This window comes from Pieris rapae, chromosome 6 (genome assembly GCF_905147795.1).
Source record: "Pieris rapae chromosome 6, ilPieRapa1.1, whole genome shotgun sequence".
NCBI lineage: Eukaryota > Metazoa > Arthropoda > Insecta > Lepidoptera > Pieridae > Pieris > Pieris rapae.
The window spans coordinates 9,337,841-9,361,840 of NC_059514.1; the positions used below are offsets into that span (position 1 = coordinate 9,337,841).

At 34.4% G+C, this 24,000-nt stretch overlaps 1 protein-coding gene across 13 annotated transcripts in view; it reads left to right on the top strand.

The window, feature by feature from the left end:
- The window catches only part of LOC110992953 (uncharacterized protein CG43867), a 240,978-nt gene that overhangs the window by 209,359 nt on the left and 7,619 nt on the right, over nucleotides 1-24,000 (top strand). For 3 of the 13 annotated variants that reach the window (XM_045628533.1, XM_045628541.1, XM_045628543.1), the window contains 20 exons: nucleotides 5,704-5,799; nucleotides 7,202-7,390; nucleotides 7,717-7,833; nucleotides 8,521-8,688; nucleotides 9,112-9,211; nucleotides 9,802-9,956; nucleotides 10,883-11,008; nucleotides 11,348-11,465; nucleotides 11,978-12,202; nucleotides 13,203-13,365; nucleotides 14,039-14,246; nucleotides 14,811-14,972; nucleotides 15,277-15,408; nucleotides 15,799-15,943; nucleotides 16,358-16,470; nucleotides 17,368-17,577; nucleotides 21,321-21,437; nucleotides 22,087-22,244; nucleotides 22,769-22,946; nucleotides 23,617-23,772. In XM_045628533.1, the coding sequence (XP_045484489.1) occupies nucleotides 5,704-5,799; nucleotides 7,202-7,390; nucleotides 7,717-7,833; nucleotides 8,521-8,688; nucleotides 9,112-9,211; nucleotides 9,802-9,956; nucleotides 10,883-11,008; nucleotides 11,348-11,465; nucleotides 11,978-12,202; nucleotides 13,203-13,365; nucleotides 14,039-14,246; nucleotides 14,811-14,972; nucleotides 15,277-15,408; nucleotides 15,799-15,943; nucleotides 16,358-16,470; nucleotides 17,368-17,577; nucleotides 21,321-21,437; nucleotides 22,087-22,244; nucleotides 22,769-22,946; nucleotides 23,617-23,772 (3,036 nt within the window). Of the gene's footprint in view, nucleotides 1-4,655; nucleotides 4,794-5,703; nucleotides 5,800-6,822; nucleotides 7,030-7,201; nucleotides 7,391-7,716; nucleotides 7,834-8,520; nucleotides 8,689-9,111; nucleotides 9,212-9,801; nucleotides 9,957-10,882; nucleotides 11,009-11,347; nucleotides 11,466-11,977; nucleotides 12,203-13,202; nucleotides 13,366-14,038; nucleotides 14,247-14,810; nucleotides 14,973-15,276; nucleotides 15,409-15,798; nucleotides 15,944-16,357; nucleotides 16,471-17,367; nucleotides 17,578-21,320; nucleotides 21,438-22,086; nucleotides 22,245-22,768; nucleotides 22,947-23,616; nucleotides 23,773-24,000 lie in introns of those variants that run through there. The other 10 variants (XM_045628544.1, XM_045628545.1, XM_045628536.1 and 7 more) reach the window with 10 other exon arrangements.

Sequence of the window (24,000 nt, forward strand, 5' to 3'; positions counted from 1 at the left end):
CATTGTCATATAAATATATGTTTTAGAGAAGCTTGTAACATATACAATAGCTGTAGTATAATGTAAAACTTGCTGAGTTTCTTGCCCGTTCTTCTCAGAACAAGGCCTCCTGGTAGTTTTGCGAACGGATGGCGTAGTTTTGCGAGAATTTTGTAAACGTTTTTGACATTCATGAGCATGCCCTAAGACGCAGCGAGACTGAATAAACGAATTTTGATTTGATTAGTATGATGTGGTAAACTTCAATAAAGTATATACTAGCGTAAATATATATAATATTCCCAAACGATATATAAATATGTTATTCCACAGCTAAACTATTTCATAAAGCAAAATTCATATTTGAAATTCACTCTACGAGTTATGCATAGAAACGCGATAATTGGATTTCAACGCGTAATCAAGTTTATTGCGATAAATTATATTAATTTTGATATATCGTTTATGATCCTGACAATTAGGGATTAGAATATTAAAATGTTCTGAAGTCTATAATAATAATAATAACTGAGCCTCATTTATTCCTTCAAACATTTACAAAAATAACATACTTTTTTTTTCTAATGACCTATTATGGAGTAAAGGCCTCCTGCAATTGGCTATCCCAATGTTCTCCACTTCCTTCCAAAAGTATATAATTAATATCTCACTTCTTCTATACGAAAAGTCCCGATTGTGAGGTAGTTGCACAAGTTGCAGATAGAGATGCGGATTCTTAACTTTCCTGACATTAGCGTCCATAAATATTTGTTTTAAGAGCGTAAATAAATTAGATTCAGGGGCGCCACAATCCTATTTCGGATTTTGATTTTTGAAGTTAAACTTCTTACTTGTGTACTTTGTCGCACGTACTTTTTAGAGTTGTTTATTTCCCAAGAATACGGATGCAGAACTACTCGATGACGGACGCCTAGATAGGGGTTCTCCAATGCGAGCTCGCGTGCTCTCCTGGGGTAGTCAATCCAATTCTTTGATTGCATATCTTAGTGCATTCTGTGCCTGAAGCATGACACCGATTTTATTTAGAAATACCTATTCTGACACCTTTTTCTTCATCACGTTTATTACCGAACTTTCACCACTCCACAGATCTCCACTTGACATTCACCATGCAGGCTCGTTGATGGGTGTTTTAACATTTTCCCTTATCTAGTACGTCCTAGATCTAGTCCAACCTGATTTCAACATCCACGGCTTCCTTGACTACTTGTTAACTGATTCTCATTCAGCCGTTCTAGATGGTAATAAAACCAAAGTATAATCAGTTATACTCGAACTTATATAACCAGTTGAGCACCCGACAGTCCTGCATAATATTTCAAGCGATTAGGATATTAAACAAAGTATGAAAGTACCATACGATTGCTGCACTATCTGCCGTGCTGATTTGTGTATCTTAACCATCCAGGGTTTCATCTAAACTATGGTATCTTGTTACTTAGATCAAACTGCATACGGTGTGCAAATTTGATTAAAATCGCTTAAGTAGATTAGGAGTCCATAGCGGACAAACAACGTGACGCTTAATTTACTCTGTGCGCTTTTAACGTTTACTCGAACGGTAAAAAACATGGCTTGCCTTAGACCCAAAAAATTTACGGTGTGTGTCAGGCACAGGAGGCTGATCACCTATTTGCCTATTAGATTGACAAATAATCATGACACAGATACAGAAATCTCGGGTTTGATTTTGGAGGAAAGAGGGTGTAGCAAAATATTTATTTATTCAATGTATTTGTGTCTTGTATAAATAAAGGTCCTTTAAGCAAGTGGTGTAAATAGATATCTCTGCGGCGTCACACGAGGGTTAATTATAACTTGATAAAGGTATATAGTTACATAATAATCAACCGTATTTATATACCATGCATCCCCTTGTAAAATGATACTGAATAATAACTTTCATAGAACTCTGTTTGCGGTGATACTTACAAAACATATCTATCGATATACTAGTCCTCAAGAACTTACTCAAACAAATATAGATACATCATCAAGGCCTAAATTTTAATTAAGCATATTATACAAAAAAATCGGCGCGTTTTACGTAATTTGCAAGCATTTCAGACCGGAAAATGTTTCTTGCCAATATCCCTTTTAGATTTCCCACTTTCCTGTGATTTAAAGTGTTAATTTTTTTTCTCCTAAAATATAACAATTATTTTTCTTCTAAGCACACGAATTAGTGCACTTTATTCTACTTCTATAGATTTTATATCCTGGTAACAAAAAAAAATATAAGTATTCCAAGGAGGTCAATTGTATTCACCATAATCTAATTGAAAGAGGCAGAAATAAACAACTACAATAAAAAGTAATACATTTTATAAAACTTTTGAACACAATAAAAAAATAATAAGAATTAATCTTCGTTTTAAAAACTTCATGTTACATATTTTGTTTACTTTGCTATTGTGCTATTTGTACTATTTTGTTTTTCAATAATTAAATAACGTTTCATAAAAAAATGATTGTCACCCATATTGTACCCGGATGCCACATCCGAGACACTTCGAATCAAAATGGACGCTTTTGATCTATTTTTGGCGCCAAATGGAGCGTGTCGTTTATAAACATTTAGATTGATTGTTGAAGTAAGAGCAATAAACAACAATCGAAAAAGGTGTTGTAATGGTTTCTCTAAGAAATAGCTAAAGGGCCACACACGAATATATGCCCCCGAATTTACGCGGAAAGCACGCACATAATATGCTGAGGTGAGATGTGAATAGGATATCATAAGCGTAATCTACGTTTATTGCGTGCGATTTATCAAGATTCAAAATGCACGCAAAGCGGACTGAAACGATAGCTAGGACGACATTCAATTTCAGTAAAGTCGTTGACATCGAAAATCAAATCTGAGATAAAAAACGCCTTTATTAACTAAACGTATTGTTACATCTGTAAATTTGAAAATTAACTGCATTTAAAAGGGCAATAAAAGACAATTTAAATCATATATAATATAATCGTATTGATGTTTTTGTAAACAAAAAAACGATATCATAATAGAATTAATATTTACACGCATTTATCAATGTCAGGCCTTACAGAGTACACCTTCAATCATAAAGTGTTTTGCTTTTATAATAATTATTCACTTGTTCAGGTTAAATTAATCTTACGTAATATTTTCTATCATGAAACAGTTTCAAAATCTCCTCAAAGTAAAATGTTAACTCAAAAGCACACCTACATGAGTCGTCATTTACTTGGTCACAAATATTACATACGGCATTCCGTATTATCAGCAGGCTGTAAGCATATTTACCCGTTTCAATGTAGGCTTTATGCTTGCAACTCGAACTAATGCAATATCCTAATTAATTTAGAAGTTATTAGTGACGGTCGGTAAATAAGGATGTTACAGAAGGAAACAATTCAGTGTTACCAACGTTAATTAAACCAATGTAAATACCACGTTGTTTATAGTTTATACTCGACCACAAGCTTCAGTTAATGACAGTATCTAAGTTTAACTGATACAATGGACTGAGTTTATATTATCAAACTACCGATTCCCTAACATTGTCTAATTTCCAAAAACAAAATGAATTGACTCTCCTCGGTTAAAGCTTTGCATCTTGTTTTCTTAAACCGTCTGACGCGGGTCGCCTTGTGATTGTCGGAAAGCAGATGATGCAGTAACCAAAGGCAAATTAGCTTTCTCACACCAAGCCCTTCATGCTAGATCTTCTGAATGGTTGTCACTTGTCCCAGAGATGCCTCAATAGATCCTCTATCTCTCGATACGTCACATGACGAGAATTAGTTATCTCACAGCAGTGATATTATCTTCAGTGAAGACACTAGTATGCCCACGCTGGAATTCTAAATACCAGCGTTAGACAGTCCACAGACATGGAGCTTCAACTTCATATCAAATTTGATGTTAACTACTTAAGTTACGGACCCGTTACATATGTATTTATGTATGTATAATATACGTTATGTATTATAAAATATATTTTTTAAATGCTCTAAGCGACATATTACTATCAATATACTTATACCTACTGTAGATAAAGTGATGAATGAATCCAACGCCAACGCCAGAAACTATTATTATGGCAACCATTTAAATAAAATGAGTGCTGTCATTTCCCGTTCCCCGCGTATTTGTTATTTTTCTTTAGTGTTGCCAGATATAGTCGAAGTCGCCCTCGCGTCGGCTGAGTCAGGCAAATTACGACGTTCGTGATTAATATTGACTATTTTTGGACGAACCTAAACTCCATTGTTTTACAACTATAAAGTTTAACTACTTAGTTAATGACTCCAATAAATTTCCTTGTTTAGGTCCGTCTCGTCAATTATGTAGAATTTTAAATTTATAAACTTTTCAATTAATAAGTAAGTGCCAAAATAGGCAAATGTATTTTACCTTCAATTAAAATTGATTGTATTTATTTAATTAAAATTGATGTTCATATTAAGATTATACCACAGTTGTGAAGACTGCGTATTAAAAGCCCCTTTTACAGTCGGTGCATCTCTCTACTTACAAAATCACTACGTGCTTAAGAGCAAATTCATAGAATTTGTAGACAAAACTGTTACTACCCTATAGAGTCAGTGTACAATTCTTTGAACTTTATAAAAGTCACGCTTCATTTCATATCTCACGATTGCTAAATACATTTCCCAGTACTTCGACAAAGAAAATGTCGTAACAGATCATTAAACTATCTATCTAAATCTGTACTAAGTGTAATGAAATATGAAGTGTAAAGTGAGAGTGTTTCAAATGTGTTCAACCATCAGAATGTTGTACCTACAAGCGGACAAATGTAAGTGACGGAAGATATTAATAACGTGCGATCGGTCTGGGAATTTACACAGATTGTTAACATGTTCTGCTTAATTCTTATTAGGTAATTTATAGCTTTGCAAGACTTCAAAACTAAAATTAGAAAAAAATGTCTTCATAGCAGACGTGAACACTTCTTTTAAGTATATTATGAAGGTATTATGAGTTACGACTAACCTCTTTTTCATAAAGGATTGGCTAAGGAGTCTTTTATTCTGACTGACTCTTATGATTTTATAAATAATATCTTAGAATATCAATGTAACAGGTAATCTGGTGGTGAGTGATTATAATGTTGTAAATGAATTGGAAATGTATGGTATAAGTGAAAATAGCCGGATCTTTTAGTAAATAACAATATAACATGATATTTATCTTGAGTTTCTCTATTTATATACAACGATAAGCTGCCTGCTTACATTCGCATTGTTATTATTATACTGGGCAGCATTTCATGCAATGCGGTATGTTTGGAACCACCGCAATCCCGATACATATCTGAATGTCGCAAGGATTATATCCATTGCGGTTATGTGCTACGTGTTAGTTTTAATACCCCGTGTTTATCGCAGCTATGGTAATAAATCATTTTGTGTGCTAGCCTATGTTGAATATTCAAGACGGAATTTACTTAAGAAATATATAGCTTATAATGAATTTCTCGAAACTTTTCATTGGAACCTAAGTCATTTTGTTTGTTTCATTTTTTAGAGATTTACATGAGCGGTACAAATTCTTTTGCATGATAATGGATGGAAGTTCTTAGAACGAAATTACGTTACTTATGAAGTGAACAAATTATATAATAAACCCGCAAATCTCGAAACTCTTGTCTATCTGTCAGTGTTACTAATTGTCCAGTTGTTTGACAGATTTTTTTTTATTTTCAGGTCCGCGCCATGGAGCAGCGGCTATGCGAATGGCCGGCGGGCGCTGAAGGTGCTCCAAAAGCCATCACCAAGCTTGAAGGCCAGATTGAAGAACAGGTATACAACATTCACAAATGTGATAATGGGAATATGATAATACAAGTTTTCATTTCTGTCGATAATGATTATCAGATTTGTATAACAGTTAGGTTATTTTATCTCTTCAGGACTTAATATAATCAAATTTTCTACCGATTTATGACCTAAATGATTATTAGTTATATACTAATTTCAACATTATATTATAATTACGTATACCACCAGATTACGTATCTAACCAAATAAAAATTAACTGATTGTATGGTCTATTCATTTAACTTTTACCGCACTCTTGGGAAACATAATGGTTTAATTCAGAGTGCTTATTTTAAGTTAGAAATTGCTTTCAGCCAAAGTTTTCCTTAATCAAAGGTTTGCTAGCGTAGGCTTCACTCAAGTTTTAAGATTTTTTATTGTTTTTTGGCCAGAATTTGATTATATGTGACCGTTATTATATTTGCCATACTTCTAGTAGGGGGAAAAAGTGTTGCCATACTAGGCAAACTTATTCATCATTATTAGTAATAAAGTCACAACGTTTGGTTTTTTTGTCGTAATAAATCCGACGAGTTCGACTATCACCATCATCATGTTATTTTTTTAATTGCGTAATAAGACCCCTGAAGAACTGTCATACAAATGACCCAATATTTTGCGTCACTATCGGGAGATATCCTCTACAAATTTGAAACCGGAGCAGTACTTAAATCCGATTTTTATTATGTTGACAACAATACTCCGTGATTAGACAGTAATCATCTAAATACTTAATATGTATTATCACAGAAACACGTTATACATTTGACTATTTTGACAGTTGTTTCGTTTGATATCATCTAAAAATTATTAATTTATTAGCCAGTAAATTGATATCTATATATCTATTATAATTATCTTGTTCCGTGTTTATGATTTTAATTTACAAAAACGTGATTTACTATTTGTTTGTTGGCTACATCATTTGCTATTTTATTTCGCGTGTGATAAAAAAATGGAAGTACTGGCAACACAGCCGCCGGCTGCGGAAATGCCGTTTTGTTGTATCGAATACGATTTACGATTTCACCTGCGAGTAAAACTTTTGTTTACATTCGGTGTTTGTTGGAACAAAATTGATAAATGAAAACATGTTTAAATTAAATAAGTGTTATGCGCAAATCTTAACCGAATTAGTAGCATCATTCATGAAAAGCTTTAGGAGTATATAAATTGGATGTTTGGTTAATAGCAGTGTTCGCAAAAATGCAGGTAAAGAATTTACCATATTAGTTATTATTTATCATAATAGTGTTCTATATTCAAAATTTAATCAAAAAACTAACTCTGCAATTTGCCGCGTTAGACCTTACCAGAAGAGGCTTAAAGTACATAACAAAAATACATGTAGTAAAGCATTAAGCTTATTTAAATTTATTCATAGAAGCAGCTGCGACTTCAAGACGCAAAACAAGTTGAGGCAAAAGCCGCTCGTATCAAAGAGTGGGTCACGAATAAGCTTCGGGAACTGGAACAACAAAACCAATTGCTTAGAGAACAGAATGATCGTTGTAACCAGCAACTTGAGTTACTAAGAAACCATATAGCAACTCAGGGAAGCAGAAACAACACTGTAAGTACATAACTTTAATAAATATGTTCTTATTACAATTTGCATCACAACCACATTAATTTAACAACCACAAATAAAAATATATAAATTTTACATACTGTAAATTATTCTTTCTGTAAAGTAATCAAAACTGCATGTAAGTTACTGATAGAGTAGTGTAATGCATATTGTACTTGTATTTAAAAATATGCTCCATAGGCTTACTATTCATTCTTTTCTGCACATTAATGTTAAATATACATTCTTACTATTAGTTTCCAGCAAACTAAAATCATAACACTTTTCAAACACTGTCATAATATATAAACTAGATCAAATTCCCTCAGCAGTTTGTGCCCTCTCGAGGGAGTTTATCCCTAGAAGTGAGGTCTGCGGACCCACCTCGTGCCTCAAGTCTCTTAGCAGCAAATCGTCGACGCTCAGAAAGTCTTGAGGGCCCACAGGTAGCCTAGATTTAATGTTGTAATGGCTAGATTGGATGGCACTTTAGTTCTTTATGATATAATTTCATTGTCCTTACCTAAACAAGGAAATTTATTTGTGACATTCAAAGCAAGAATCTGATATGCCAATATTTATTACTAATATAATTTGTACTATATTCTGCCTACAATTGTTTTGTTTATAATTTGTATGATTAAACTTTACAGTTTGACCAAAGGAACTAATTAAAAAAAATAATTGTCTACAAAAATGTCTTTTGTTTTTTGTCCGGGAGACATCTTAATCCCGCTTTTCACAAGTACATGTACATACATGAAAAGAAAGTTCCTCTATCATTTTCATCTTATCTAGACAGTGCACTATTCTTAATATTTATTTTAATTGTTCAATAAGTCATGCATTTAAATTAAATTTCATTCACCTATATACTAAAATAAATATAAAATATACCTATATATATATATATATATATATGCGCGATTAGTAACTAGAATATAATTGTTGCTGTACTAATTGTTAACTAGTATATTTATTAAACTGAGTGTTTGGGCTTTACACCCCAGAAAAATTATTGATATGCATAATCTAAAATATGATGAAAATAATGTATTACTTTTCTTTACTATTTCTAAGCTATTCTAAACTCAGTCATTTGGTTACTATATATAAAATCATTTCAATTTCAGTTGCCCATTACAAAATCTGAGCCCCACTATAGTACACCAGTACGACATCGCAGAAACCTATCAATTGGTACAACCAACTTGACACAAACTAATGTTCCACAAATTAGCACAATGAATAGGACAATGGACGAAAGGACAACGGCTAGTTTGTTGGCTGATGACCTGGCTGTGAGTAAATAAATCTTAAAGGTCTTTTTATGAAAGTGGATGGAAGTACTAACTTTACTGTACTAACTGTATTTATTATCATATATACATTAATGTAACCAATTAACTTATGTAGTAATAGCTTTATTATTTTTTTCAAATAAGGCTGTAGATTAAGTGTATATAGATTGTAACTATTCAATATTATTTGTAAATTTTGTATAATGTAATGGGGAATCTAAGATACATATATACATGTGTATAAACCATGCTGAAGTAATACATACCAATATTATTTATTAACATAAAATTACATTTACATATTTTCAATAATTTCTACTCATGTACTGTAACTGAAACAAGTAATCATTACAGGGTTCTGTAACTTTCAATTTCAAACTAAAATTGTGGAGAACTAACAAGAGAATATTTGATTATTTACAGGCAGCCGTGGAAAACCTAGTGGTACTTCCAACAACACCAAACACATCAACAGATGGCGACACAACGCATGACTATGCTGAGATTTACACACCCAGTCGAGGTAAATATATATTGTAGTGATTTTGAGAATATTGTGTATTCCAATTATGTGAATCCATTAAATGGGGTCATTGACCCTTAACTAAATAGTCAAACGTGATTCTGCCTCCACACTACTCTATCATCAGCTTGACTCAGGGTATAAGGGATGTTTAGACCCATAATGGTGTTTATTTGGTCAGAGCAACGGGTGATGGACCCCAACTTCTCCAGCCACTCTCTCACTCACCTTTTCATGACAAACATACAAAACCCTTTCCGTTTTTATCATTTTAGTATAAATTCAATAAAGTAACTTTACTTAATTATATTAGTGAAAAAAATAATTACATAATTGGATTTGAACATTTAAAATCAAAGTATAGGGCCGTTTAAGTATTACTATTTAGTTATATATCCTCCAAGTACTAGTCGTTTTATCTAAAAGTATAAAAAAACATACAAAATCTTCATAAAATAACTTAAAGCTCTATATAAAATTATCTAAAAAATTAATATCAAATTACCTAAAATATCTTCATAAAAAATCTGAGGCCAGGTTTATCTATTGTATTAATTTTAGCTATCTCTGAATAAACCTATTTATTTCAGAACGAACACCTGCCTGGCAAGGCAATGTCAACGTTGTGATACAAGGAAACAGTAGAGGAGGCTCGTCTACTGGAGACAGTTCCACATCAGAACAGCCGAGACCGCCAACGCCACCTTTGCACAGGTTTCCCAGTTGGGAAGCGAAGATATACCAGGTATACATGAATTATTTACTTTTATTCATGTTTAGACGTGATTAATATATTATTATTTATTTATTAAAGTTTAGCTCATCACATATAGACTATAGTATGTTGTCTAAAATGTATGACACTTTAAGTTAACATAAATGTTACAAATGTGCGAGCGGAAGATAAAAGCCCCAATATATGATCACTCCATGTATTTCTATATCTATATTAGCACTGTTTACACTTGATATACTAATTATATATATATATATATATTATATATATATTTATAATTTATATATATATAATTAATATGCTAATGGTAACATTAATTTAAAAAAAATTGCGTTTACTGCACAAGACGTTATGTGACAGAATTGCAGAAAAGTTCAGTTTAAAGTTCTAATATGTAACTACTAAACGAATACATCAACCAATAGCGTGTATTTTTTCTCGATCTCTCTTCTCATTCTCTCTAACACTGTAAAAAACGCTCTCTCTGTTTTCTTCGACAAAAATGCTGCTCATCTTCGATTGTCTGATTCTGTGTGTATTTTTTTAGAATATTTTATTTTTCTAAAAAATACACACAGAATTTTCACAGATTGCAAGAATATGGCGGTACAATCGAAAGTTCGCATATTCTGCCACACATAATAACGTGTTTTGATAGAAACACTACATTTTAAATTATGAGTTACACCAATTAGTCAATTCTTAAATTATTTGTATCATACATATAATTTACGTTTTGAAATTAATATTAATTATAATGTTTCACGCAAAGTCATTTACTTAGTAAGAATTTTTCCAAAAGCTCCTAGTTAGTAATAACTGTTATGTCTATGTACTTATTAAAATATATATATATATATTTCGAAGAATCTAAGAGCAAGAGTTATTCTTCATCTAGCAGATTTATGTTAATTAAATTCCACCCAAAAACCCAGGTGGCAGATGACGGCCTTCAACAGTCTGTAGAAGAGGAACTCAGCCCTCCGCCTTGTCCGCGCCCGATGCACGAGTCCACCAGCTATCAGGACATCTCGGTGCCCGTTTATGCTACCGTCAAAGGAGTGAGTACGACATTGCTTCTAGATCGAGAGTATGGCCTTCTTATTTCTATTAAAATAATAATTTCTTTACTTAAGAAACTCAAAATATAGGTTTAAGAAAGAAATTCTGGGAAATTTTTAACGAAACACAATAATTTTCAAAACTGAAATTCAAAATCCATATAATTTTAGGATATTTTTAAATTGGGTAGAAACACGTTATATAAAAATTCGACGACCTATCTGCCTATTAAGAAAAGTTTTAACGAAACAGATCCAGTCTGAATCGGACCTAAAAGGTTGGGTTGTATCGCCTTATATGTGTATTATAAATGTCTAACATATATTTTCTTATTGCAGAGAGCGAGCCAAATCCGTTCGATGCCCTTCACCGGAGACTCTTCCGACGATTCATCGGATGGCGAAGAGTCCATGGGAGTCACGGTTCATAATACGCCGATGCATAATCCACATTTTGGTAAGTTATATTTTAAGCTATTGCATAGATTTCATCGGCTTTGACCGCGGACCGAATCAAGAAATTCCGTAACGAAAATAAACTTAACACACGATGAACGGACGTTGTACATATTGATATGTTCTTTAATATTGTGGATTTTTTTTGTTTCATCATCAATAGTTACAGTGTTTGCCTAGTGGCTTCATTAGTTATCCCTTAGGTTGCATGTTCGGTTCCCGGCTGCGCAAAAGATTAAGATTAATTAAGATTAGATTTAAAAACGATCATAAAATAGATTTTTAAATCTGAGGCCCAGACCTAAAGAGGTTGTAGCGCCATTGATTTATTTTTATATAATTTGTTTAATGCGGATTGATAAAAAAAAAATGTACAGTTATATTATTTGAAACATCACCCTACTGATCCAGGAATCGTAGACGACGTTTATTTTGCCAAATAATGCCATTTCAGACAAATCTCTATTTGACATTCGGAAGACATAACTAAATAATTACTATATACGTATCCAGGTCAACCATCCCAGCTGCCAATAAACAACGTGAACCTTACCAACATCCTCCCAGCTGCAATCCAGCAGACCAGCCACGCGCTGGTCCTCAACAACGGGCAATGTAGCTCCTCCGATACGAGCCTCAGTGCCAGCAGCCCTTCCAAAAGTGTGAAGACCAGCTCCAGCTTGAGTCCTGCCAAAAGGTCCAGCAGTGGCTCACCAAGTAAACAGAGTAAGACTAGAGGTAAGAGATAACTTCAAAAAATGTATAGGTTTTATTTTTTAAATGTTATGTAAGTACGAGTTAAGAGGATGAAGAACCTATATAAGCTTATAATGTGTTCCGTTTGACGTCTGAGGTCCATTATGAGAGTACATCGTTTCCGTTTCCGCCCAAATCGCTAGTATCCGACCCTTTCCCACCACCTGACACTGACACTAGCGCCCAGCGTTTGAAAATGGAACTAACTTTTAAGCCGCCAGAATTGTTGTTCATTCTTGCGTCGTTCTTCGTCAAGCACAGTCGCTAGTGCAAACTTAAAGACGAAGCAGCGTATTTAAAGTTATATCTAAATTGGTGAACTCGGTTTTCACGTTAAAAATACAAAATGGGTAATAAAGTACTAAAATCGGTGAAAATCTGTTGGCCACACGGTCAAACGAGCCTAACCTGCACTTTACAAAGTAGTCTCATAATGTCACGGGAGCTATTGTTTTTACATACATTTACCTGTGGTTTATTCGATTTGCCAATATTAATAGATCTACAAATTAACGTCTATATGATAGTCCCTAATAATAGTGATTTCATAGTCATTATTAGCACCTACCCACCTTAATTTATGGATTAGGAACATTCGAAAATCAAGAAAACAACTAATATTTACGCTTTTGAACCTATATGACTTTGATGTTTTAAAAATATAATAATAATTGATGACATATACGACATATTCAAAGATAAAATCAAATCATTAATTTCAATTAGGCCTTTTAAAAATGCACCTTCAAAAGACAAAGAATTATAGGTTAAAAATATTTAAATAAAATAATAAAAAATATAAACCACCCAAAAGGTCGTTTTATGTGAAGAAGAATGGACAAGAAACTCCATATTTACACTTTTAAATCGTTTTTTAAATATATTGTATATGTACATTGATAAAATACCATGTACCTAAAACATAATAATAAAATAATTAAATTAATAAATAATTAAAGGCATAATAATAAAATAATTCCAGATACGTCATTCGAGTCGGGCATGTCTGACGACTATGCCATCCCTCCAGATGCGATGTCGAGTGAGCCCAGTGTTAGAGACTCGCCGAGGAGACACGACGCCTTGGAGAAGAGTGGACATCTTGCCAAGCTTGGTGGAAAGCTTAAGACGTGGAAGAAGAGATGGTGAGACACTTTTTTATAAATGGGCAAACGAGCAGGAGGCTCGAAGGTGTTAAGTGATATGTTCATGGACATACTGCCTCGTTGCCCCCAAATGGAGCAAAGCTTTTTACGATTATCATACTATCTTTCTGAAGAAACATCGTTAATGATTGTTTTATGAACGAATATAAATAGTCAAGAAATAATTATATTTATTTTAGAGTGTATATTTAATTGTTATATTGAGAATAATTTAGTCTGTGAAAAAGTTGAGAAATTTGGTTTGTCCCTTTAATTTTTATTCCTGTTAGAATAAATTCTGACAAAAAATTATAGTTGTTAATTAAATAGTAATTGATTCTCCATAATTATAAATATATATATATGTATATATATATATGCTTCTGGCGGCTTGAATTCATTATTCATTATATATTTTTATTTATTTATTTATTTATTTATTGTATAAATAATCTTAATAGTAGAAGTTTGTATGGTGGAAACATAAACTGGACACAGTTTTTCTGTCCACCGGGACGTCGAAAATAAATACGACGTCGATAATATATGTATATATAATTTATAATGAGTAATGAACTCAAGCCGCCAGAAACATTGTCCACGTATTTAAATAATGAAAATAACAATATAAACATTTTGATATTTTTTTTTGTCACGCAATTGTTAATTACAGGTTTGTCCTAAAAAACGGTACGCTCTCGTACTGGAAGTCCCAATCGGAGGTCAACCGCAAACCTCAAGGCCAGATCGGTCTCGGCGAGGCTTGCAAGATATCGCGCAACGAAGGTGCTGCCACGTTCGAAATATTCACCGGGAGTCGAACTTACTACCTCACGGCGGATAGTATCGCTACTATGGAGGACTGGATTCGGGTGCTGCAGGTAATAATAGTTTTTATGTATTAGGAGGCAAACGCTGATGTTATTGATACGCCCACGGACGCTCGCTTTGCCAGTAGGCTCGCAAGTGCGTTAGCGGCCTTTTATCTCTCTTTCTTGTCTATAAGTCGAATAAGGTTGGAAATATTTCAGTAGGCTCCACATAGTGAAATGAATGATGGTACTGGTAATGTGTTTGAACTATGGCAGCAGTATTAAAAAAATACTTTGCGTGCAAAATATGTCTTTTTTATTATTAATTACTTAAATATATATCATGTGGAACATGGTTGCAGTTTATTGCAGCTGCTTACAAACATTTTGTAAAACAAAAAACTTGGCGATTAAAAATAGTGGCCGAGAGTTATTTGCCAGTTCTTCTCTTCCGTTCTACGCCTTTGAGAACTGGTAGTAAATGCAAAATTAGAAACATTAAACCTTTTTTGACGTTAATAAGTGTACATTGTGAATGAATAAATTATGAATTGAATTCATATAATTTTTGGATTAACTGGATTTCGTCGTTAAATGACGTCACGTGACTTTTACTATATTCCTCAATTCCAGAACGTACAAAGACGAAACGCAACAAAACTGCTTCTGAGCAAAGAAGACAATAAGCCTACGATACAAGGATGGCTGACGAAAGTCAAGAATGGTCACGCGAAGAAAAGCTGGTGCGTGTTATTGGGGAAGATGTTCCTGTACTTCAAATCTCCTAGTGATCAGGTCAGTGTTGCATGTCACCTTAGAGCTTCTAAATTTATTATTTATTTATATAGCTTCTAAACCGTCTGCTAACTAATAATGTATGGAATGACAAAGAAGATCCAGAAGAAGGATAAAATAAGAAGTAAAAAATAACATGGTGGGGTTTTTTTGTATGGACGATATGGAAACACTTTTTTAAATAGGCTAACCCGTAACTGACTTTAATCGTTTTAAATATGGGCATATATTTGTATATGTAACTTAACTATCTTATATGTAAGTGGAATCCAAATATTTTTATGACTTATATATATATTTTCAGAACCCAACCGGTCAAATTAACATGCGGGACGCGCGAGTCGAGGACGTCGAACATGTCTCCGATTCTGATTCTGAAGAAAAGAATGATGATGCAAGGAAACACCTCACCGTCGCTATTTATCCTCAACATCAGGTAGGGTTTTATCGTATTATAAATAAAATGTTTTAAAAAAATATTTCTTTTGGTATGGGTATGTATTTAACAAATTTTTAGAATCATATAATTGTAAGTCTTAATGTTATTTTATAATAATTATTTCTGTGTAAAATGTTTTTCAATTAGATTCTGTGTACCAACAGGTAAAATATTGTCCTCCACTTTTCCTTGTCTTGTCTGTATCTATTTAGTATTTTTTTATTTAAATAGGTAAGTAGTCATTGGACTTCTGTGCCTGACAAATGTTACTGTACTTAAAAGTTTGAAAATATTTTCTTATTTCTTATTGAAAGCCTCTCATGCTACTAGGCTGACACTGCTCTTTAAGCTGGGTAAACTCGTTGATGAACCAGGGATATATTCCAGGGTCCCACCTACCTGCTGCTCGAGTGCAAGGCAGATAAGGACTCGTGGCTCTACCACCTCACAGTGGTCAGCGGAGGAGGAGGCTCTCAAGGCACCCATTTTGAAAGGCTGGTGCAGAAGCTAATGGAGACTGATGGGGATCCTAGTAAGTTTATTTCAATGATTTTTTTGGCACCAATAAAATTGTTACCATAAGATCCTTGTTTGAAAGATGTACTACTAATCAACACTTTAAAAAAAATATGGGAGTATTATTTATACATTATATATATACACGATGTATAGCTAAAATTCTCAATACAAAAATTAAACATACTGCATAAAAAGTAATATTTTTAACTTGGTAAAGGCAAAAGTAAAAAATGTCAATATAGCGCTTGCATGTGCAAATAATTAAATTAAAATCTAAAGCATGTAACGAAGCTCAAATTTGTTCTCAAGATCTTGCCTTTTTCTATATGACACGCTTAGATTTATATTTTATAATACTAATCACACATACGATATTATGTTGAGGATATAGTTATTTTTTATTAATTATATTGTCATATACTTACAGACTGCGTGTTATGGCGACATCCGACCCTACTCTACTCGAAAGAAAACATCACTTCTCCGTTGACTACCCTCAATTCAGAAGCATTACAAGCTGAAGCGCTCAAATTGTTTAAGGTATTTTTATTTATAATAATTTTGAACTTAATATTAAAATAATATATGTCATTGTCTTACTCAATGGTTAGCCTATACAAAAATATATACATATATATATATACGTTGAAATACAAAAATTTGTTTTCTAACACTTTTTTCCTAATATATTGTCAATTTTATTGGGAAAAACCTTTCCCATAAATACTATTATTAATAATCCATCTAGCAATATAATTATGATTATAAATAAACTATAAACATATAAAAAAATTATAGCTGGCATTTGACGAATAAAAAATTTGCTAAAATGAGGGTAGACTGGCGGCTAAACATGTGTCTACTACTATATCAACAATCGGCTATCAACCGTACGATGACGTCATACCCTGCAACGCGCTAACGAAGTATTTCCAGCTGAGGGTATAAACAACATCTCGACATTCAGACCAGTCTTTACCCGACAAAAAAGCCCTCTATATTTAAAGCCGCCCGCGCATCGTCCCTTATTTCGTGCTTCGCTCACTCGAGAAAGTTTCCGACCTGCCATTCAGGCGATTGACCATCCGTGATGGTTCAAGCCATAGGGATAAAGTCCATTTCCGGGCAAAACAGACTCTGCCGAGTTGACAATACCAGGGCCTTCAAATCAGCGAGATTAAGGGCCTGTTTCACAATGTATGGATAAAGTGCCAAATAGCTATGCAACACATAAATTATACGAAAGATAAAAGTTCCGAATAAGATACTTCAAATTTCATGACGTATAGCGCTATCTTACAGTCGTGAAACGCAAAAATACTATTTATCATACCAATAAGTAATAAATACCTTAATTGGAACTTATCCGGACATTGTGAAACAGGCCCATAATTTTAAAATCGGCCAAAAAGTTACGATCTCACCGACCTTTTCCAGTGCGTGCAACTGTTCATGTCTGTGGCCGTGGAGCAGGCGGGCATCGACTACCACGTGGTGCTGGCCCAGAATGCTCTCCAGCAATGCCTGGAAGTGGCGGAGCTGCAGGACGAGCTGGTGTCGGCCCTTTGCAAGCAGTCTGCCCCTCACGCGGCAGCCAAACATGCCGTTCAGGTACCGAGAAAACTCACCACTGCCAAGCTTAAGACAGTAAGTGCGCTTCTTTCACCCTTTTTTAGCGGAGAGGTCGTACGATACGAAGATGTTGATTTAAAGGAGGAAGAAATTACCAATCGGAATTAAAAAGGCCGGCTACGCACTCGCGAGCCCTTTGGCATTCAAACTGTACATAAGCCGAGCTTTCTGTCCGTTTGCCCTCTGGTCTCTAAGAAAAATGATGAACAAAAAACTCAAAACATATTGAACGGATTTTTGTACAGTTTGCTAATAGGTAGTTAAATATTTCATATTGTCATCTTATACTTAAGTATTTGAATTATATTAACTAATAAAAGATACTTGATTGAAGATTTGTGTCATTAAAACTATCTTATGACCTCTCCCAATCATTTGCAGCTAAACCACGGAGCTTTTTGGATCATTCAATTATTTTTCACAATCTAAAAAGCTTCGTCTGTTGATTTAATTTGCCCCCAATTGTAATGGTCTAAACCATTTACAAATCATTATAGTCGACGCATTTTAAACTGAGGCTTCGGGTCATAAACCATATTTAACTGTCTGTCTCACTCGCACTTACGGATTTTAGTTATGTGCGTAAGAGTTGTAGATGTGCATATCGATAACAAGATAGGCACTATCGGAATAGGTATAATTTTATGCTATCTCAAAATTAGTTTTTCAATTGTAAGATGACACATAAATAAATTCTCTAGCGTACACTCAATAATGTAACGAGTGTCATAACAAAAATCTTACATTTATAGAAAAACAACAACCCTTACTCGTAACGACCAATCAGAAGTTCGTACGCAGGTACGTATCGATAACGGGTTGCATTGCGTACACATTCTTACTGTCAGTGACATTGACTAACGACTTAAAATGCGTCGACTATTAATATAACAGGTGTTTTGAACCTCCCAATCTAACTTCAAGTACCTGTTAACCAAAACCAGATATCGTCATAAAAAAATTGCTATATGTAAAGTCGTTTTACGGACGAAGACGTCATAAGAAAACATTTATGATTGCATACTTATTATTATTTTTTTTTGAAAAATTACCAGAATATATTTAAGTTTTTCTACTTAAATTGTACAGATTAAGTATACAACTTAAGATAAATGCGTCACAAGCCAAACGTTTAGGCCGATCGTGCCTCTCTATCGCTTGTCTTGCGCTCTCGCTTGCACGCTCAACTTACGCGGAACTTGACAATGTTTGTATGCACGTGCAGCCCACGTTCATAGATTTATTGTTCATATCAAAAAATAGTAGCAAAAAAGCACCTTTTTGGCGATATCTGGTTCCCTCACGAGCTTGATAGCTAAGCTTCAAGCGCTTGCTTTTCTCATATGTTCACAATTGGTGTATTACGGTATACAAATCATATTGGTATTCTTTAGATGCTTCACGCTTTAGGTGTTAAGGTATCGGAAAGCTCTATGTTGTATCACTTCAAATTCCCAAGTTAAAGTGAATATCAGAAGCGTTCTTAAAGGACTTGGTTGCTATGGTTACTTAAGCCTATTTCACAGTTGAAATGTGTCGTCGTATAACATCCATATATCAAATTTTGACATAATAATAAAAATAAAAGCCCGTTGAATGTCCAATCATTACAAAAAGTAGAATATACAGCAGATTAGTTGTATAAATGTTTTTCTTGGTATCCTATATCCTAGCTATCATCAGCACCGGAATCCCTTCACCGTTAAACGACTCTTCCTGTTTCTTTAATATCTCTGTCCAAACCTTATTTCTCCACTCGCATCCCGTTGACGCTTCTATTCACATATTTATGGCGCCCTATTCTCCTTCTCATTGGTCCTTTCCATTTAGTTTTTAAAGTTCTTTAAAGTCCACCAGGATTTTGACATACTGGAATCGTAAATCTGGATTCGGAAACGTTAACGCTCTTAATCGAACTTGTGTAGTACGTCTTTTAAACTCATTCATGTATATCTGTCTAAGGGACGTGAATAAATCTAAAATGATAGCAACGCGATTATAAAATACAACATAGAGATTTTATAGAACGCAAAATAAAAGGCTAAAGCCTAAATTAAAATTTAGTTTCAAAGCAGTCAAATATCTGTACATTTTTAGCAATTAAGTATTTTAAAGCAACTATTAACATCCAAAATCATTCACACTTCCCTTTCGGTAAACAATTTTTAAGACTTGACGAAAACGTGTGAATTTTTTGCTTAACTTTGTACAGATATTATTTACGTACGTATTCGTTAAGTACGGGCGTATCGGTTTTAGTTGCGTTAACTAAATACACTAACAAGCCATTGGTATTTAGCTTCGAGTGATATACAGTGCTTTGTCGATCAATTTGGAATTTCTTAAATTCCAACTTGATTCCGTAGTTCTGGCAATGTTTATGGTAAGAATATTGCCGTATTAAGACTTATTTCAAATGGAATGTTGGTGTAATGTTTTCCCCTTTTTTTTCATCCAAGAATGTTGGCCCGGCCCTTTAGACTTAGGGAATGAGTTTCATATCATATCATAGCTCGCTCCTTCTGCACTTTACTAAAGTTGATGTTTTAGGCCTCTTTTCCATTACACGGTTTCTCGCCGTGAAAATCTACGGTTAATTCGCCGCGTGTAGGCACGGTCGTCAGTGTGGTATGGATCACTATATGAGCTTGTCGACATGCACGGTGGCGCCAAGGCACGGCGCCGCGGCCGCGTGCGCCGTGACTGCCCCTCGGCGCGCCGCGTCTACGCACGGCGTGATTTTCACCAGTGTTGTATGGCAGTCTATCGGGGTGTGTCGACGGTGCCGGACGTACGCACGGATTCGTGACCGCTTATATACGCTGTTTCGCGATTTTATTATAAAATGAACATAAATCAAGAATTATTAATTACGTTGATTCAAGAAAGGCCTGTAATATGGGATAAGACCATCGACGATTATAAAAATAAGCGGCTTAAATATGATTCCTGGAAAGAAATATTTATTCATTTCCAGCCCACATTTGAATAGACAAAAACTATAATCTTTTTTTTCGTAAGAAAATTCATGACGCAGCACGTCCTACACAGCCCGAGTAAAAAGCGCTACTAGCCAGTACTTACCAATGTCTCGCGCGGTGATTTTGCCGTATCATGTACAAGCTAGCACGTTTTTTCAACCGTACGGCTTACACACCGTACGTTTGAACAACCGTGTAATGGAAAAGATGCCTTAGACTTTTCTATCTTTATCCTTGAGGTGAGTAGTTGTTTGTGGTATTGTGAAACTGCATAATATTTCTCGCTATAATTTCTTGTAGTTGTGAAAACAATATCTTAAAACTTAATTCAAATGTATAAATGTTCTATAAAAAAAATATTTTTTTTTGTGGCTTGGTTATATCAATGAGACATGAATATGGGACATTTGAACAACTAAACTAAGTCGTCAATGTTCGCTCGCTTTTAATAGAACCTGCAAAATAAAATTGTTTATATATAAAGCTATTTTTAATATATTATGCAGTTTACATATACAATCACACTATGTAATATACACTATCACTGTAAAAATCACTCACTTCTGAATTCCAAAGAGATTATATATATTGGAACTCAAAAATTTGTAAATCAATTTAATTTCCAATGATGTATCCATCTATGTCGTCCAATTGCATGGAACGTAAACTTAGTTTACTGTTCTCCAATGCCAGTACGTGTACAACATCAGTTCGTCAAATTACAACACACGAACCGCCCCAATAGACAGTCCCGACACCAACATTTCATTTGTACAGCAACTGCTGCTGTGTGCCACCCAATCGCTGTTCACTTGCGACACGGGCGCGTCTTCCGTCGGCGGGGACAAGGGAGACATGCCGCAACATCCGGCTGGCTCGCCTAGCTCCGTACAGGTACGCCTAGGTGCCGAGGCGTCATCTCCACGCTCTACAATTTCACGTTCACATCTAGGTTTAGACTGCCAAAAAATCTAATGAAAAAACACTGCTATATTTCGAGCAAATATAGAGTTTTATGTGTTACTTATGTGCTTCAATCAGGACATGGCTTCATAAGTGGATTTATGCTCTTCCTGCGGGAATGCCATGTTGTGGATTGACATATTGAAAGGAGTTAGGCTGGCTTAGTTAGCGAAGACTTTACGTACAACTGACCTATTTAGCGTCTAAGTGCGGAAACTGAGTTCACAGACCAATATACATAATTGTGTGCATTGGTCCCAATCACTAATTTAATATATATTTTAGAATTTTTTTTCGATACCACAATTGTGATCCATGGAGTATCAACATTCTGGACATGTGATCGTTGGAGATGGCGTCTTATGAACAAATAATGTATTGCCTTTACAGCTTTGTCGAGTAATTGTGAGCACGCGAAGCCTTTCACGAATATCAAATGAATTGTTGCGTTTCAGAAACGTCAAATCTAAACTTGCTAATTTTAATTCTTAGGTACCAGATTTAAGGAAACCAATCAATCATATGAGGAAGGCTCATAGATAATACAAGCTAATATTTCAATTATAAGTACATTTTTCAGGCGCCTTTATTATCTGTGGACTGCAAAAGTAACCCCCCAACGTACAGTTTCATACAAGGCTGGCAGCTTTTAGCGTTAGCCGTTAGTCTGTTCGTACCGAGGAATAACAGGCTGTTATGGTATCTTAAGCTGCATCTCAGCAGACATTCAGACTCCAAGTAAGTATCTGGAATATTAAACTCTGCTCGCGTCATTTACAACAAAGTAAAATTATTTAACCGTGCATTGTACGTTGCGTGCCGTACGTTGTACACGACGAGCACGTCAAAAATTTACGAATAAAATCAATAATTAAATATCATTTGCCTATCAAATAGAACAATTTCCTTGTCTATAATACGTGGAATATGTATGACCGGTAATAAAAAAGTGTTTTTCTAAACGTTATAAAATAATAAATCTAACTTAAAAAAAACACTGCCACAAGGACTAAACTTTTTTTAATTTTTGTTAATTTTCTATTTATTAATTTTCTAATTATTATAACTGATAATGATGGTTAAGCAAATTGTAAATAATTTAGTAAAAGGTATGAGAAAATTATAATTATACCTTTCAAATGTCTTTATGAAGTAAAACGTTTAATAAATAGTTAAAAAATTGTTCTATGTATAATATAGATGATAGAAAAGCAACATTTATAATAGCGTTTTCCGCTACTTATAATTTTATATATTTACAGAACGGAATGCGGAAAATACGCTGCCTATTGCGCACGCGCACTCGAACGCACGATACGCGTGGGCGGACGTACTGACAAACCGTCTCGTATGGAAGTGCTCTCCATATTACTGAAAAATCCCTACCATCACAGTTTGCCACACGCTATACCCGTACACATGCTCAATAATACTTATCAGGTGAGTTTTTCATTGAAAATCCAAGTGAATTTGATTGACCTCCGGTATTTGGGGGGGGGGGGACTACTCTTAAGGGCTACAATCATTGAAATGACGACATACCCTGAAAAGCCCAAATTTATTTTAACCGCTAATAATATATGTATTAATATTTTGGGGCCTTCGCGCATGTTAGTTAGACCGAGATCCTCTCTATGTCAGAGGAAGAGCAGACTTCCACAACAATTCTAATAAAAAGAAAAATAGAGTACGCTATAGAGGTTCAGCGTGCGTTTCTTCGTTCGGATTACGTGCACGTCTGGATTTTTCTACGTGCATTACTAATACATTCCTTGGTGAAGACAAACAACGTACACATCTTGAACTAAATATCATGTACATGGAAGATATCACCTTATTGTCTATATAAAAGTTATCGAAGTAGGCTACAAACTGAGTTCAATAGAATCCACGCTCCCATGAACTTTCTTTTTCTCTGGGCGACTACTTAGATCATAGGTTTGAAATTAACGTGGGGAACATCATTTCAGATGTTATTAAATACAAGAAAAAGAAGCCTAACGTTAAAATCGTTGTATGTTTTGGATAGGAATTTTTACAAATAAAAAAAAAAAAAAGAATTTTGTAGCTTCGAACGAAAATGTATTTTAATGAGAAAATGAATTTGTAGGTGATAAGTTTCGACGGTTCCACAACGGTAGAAGAGTTCCTTTCGACCCTTAGCACTGAGCTCGGGTGTCGCGAGTCCTCCGCTTCTGGATTTGCACTTTTCAGCGATGATCCCATTGAGAAAGATTTGGAACATCACATCAAACCTGATAAAAAGGTAAAGCCCTAAATTAGTTAAATCGGAGAGCTAATTGAATCTCTAGACAGTTAATTAAAGATCGACATTCAATCAATTCGCTAGGAATTTGATTTAAATATAGCAGCGTTGAAAACGTTTATCTCTCTATGAAAAATAAGATGGCGGTCACGACAACAGCTAATTACTTTTAGAGTAATTGGGAAAGTGGTTTTTTTGTTTCAAATTGTGGTCTTTGGTGAAATTGTT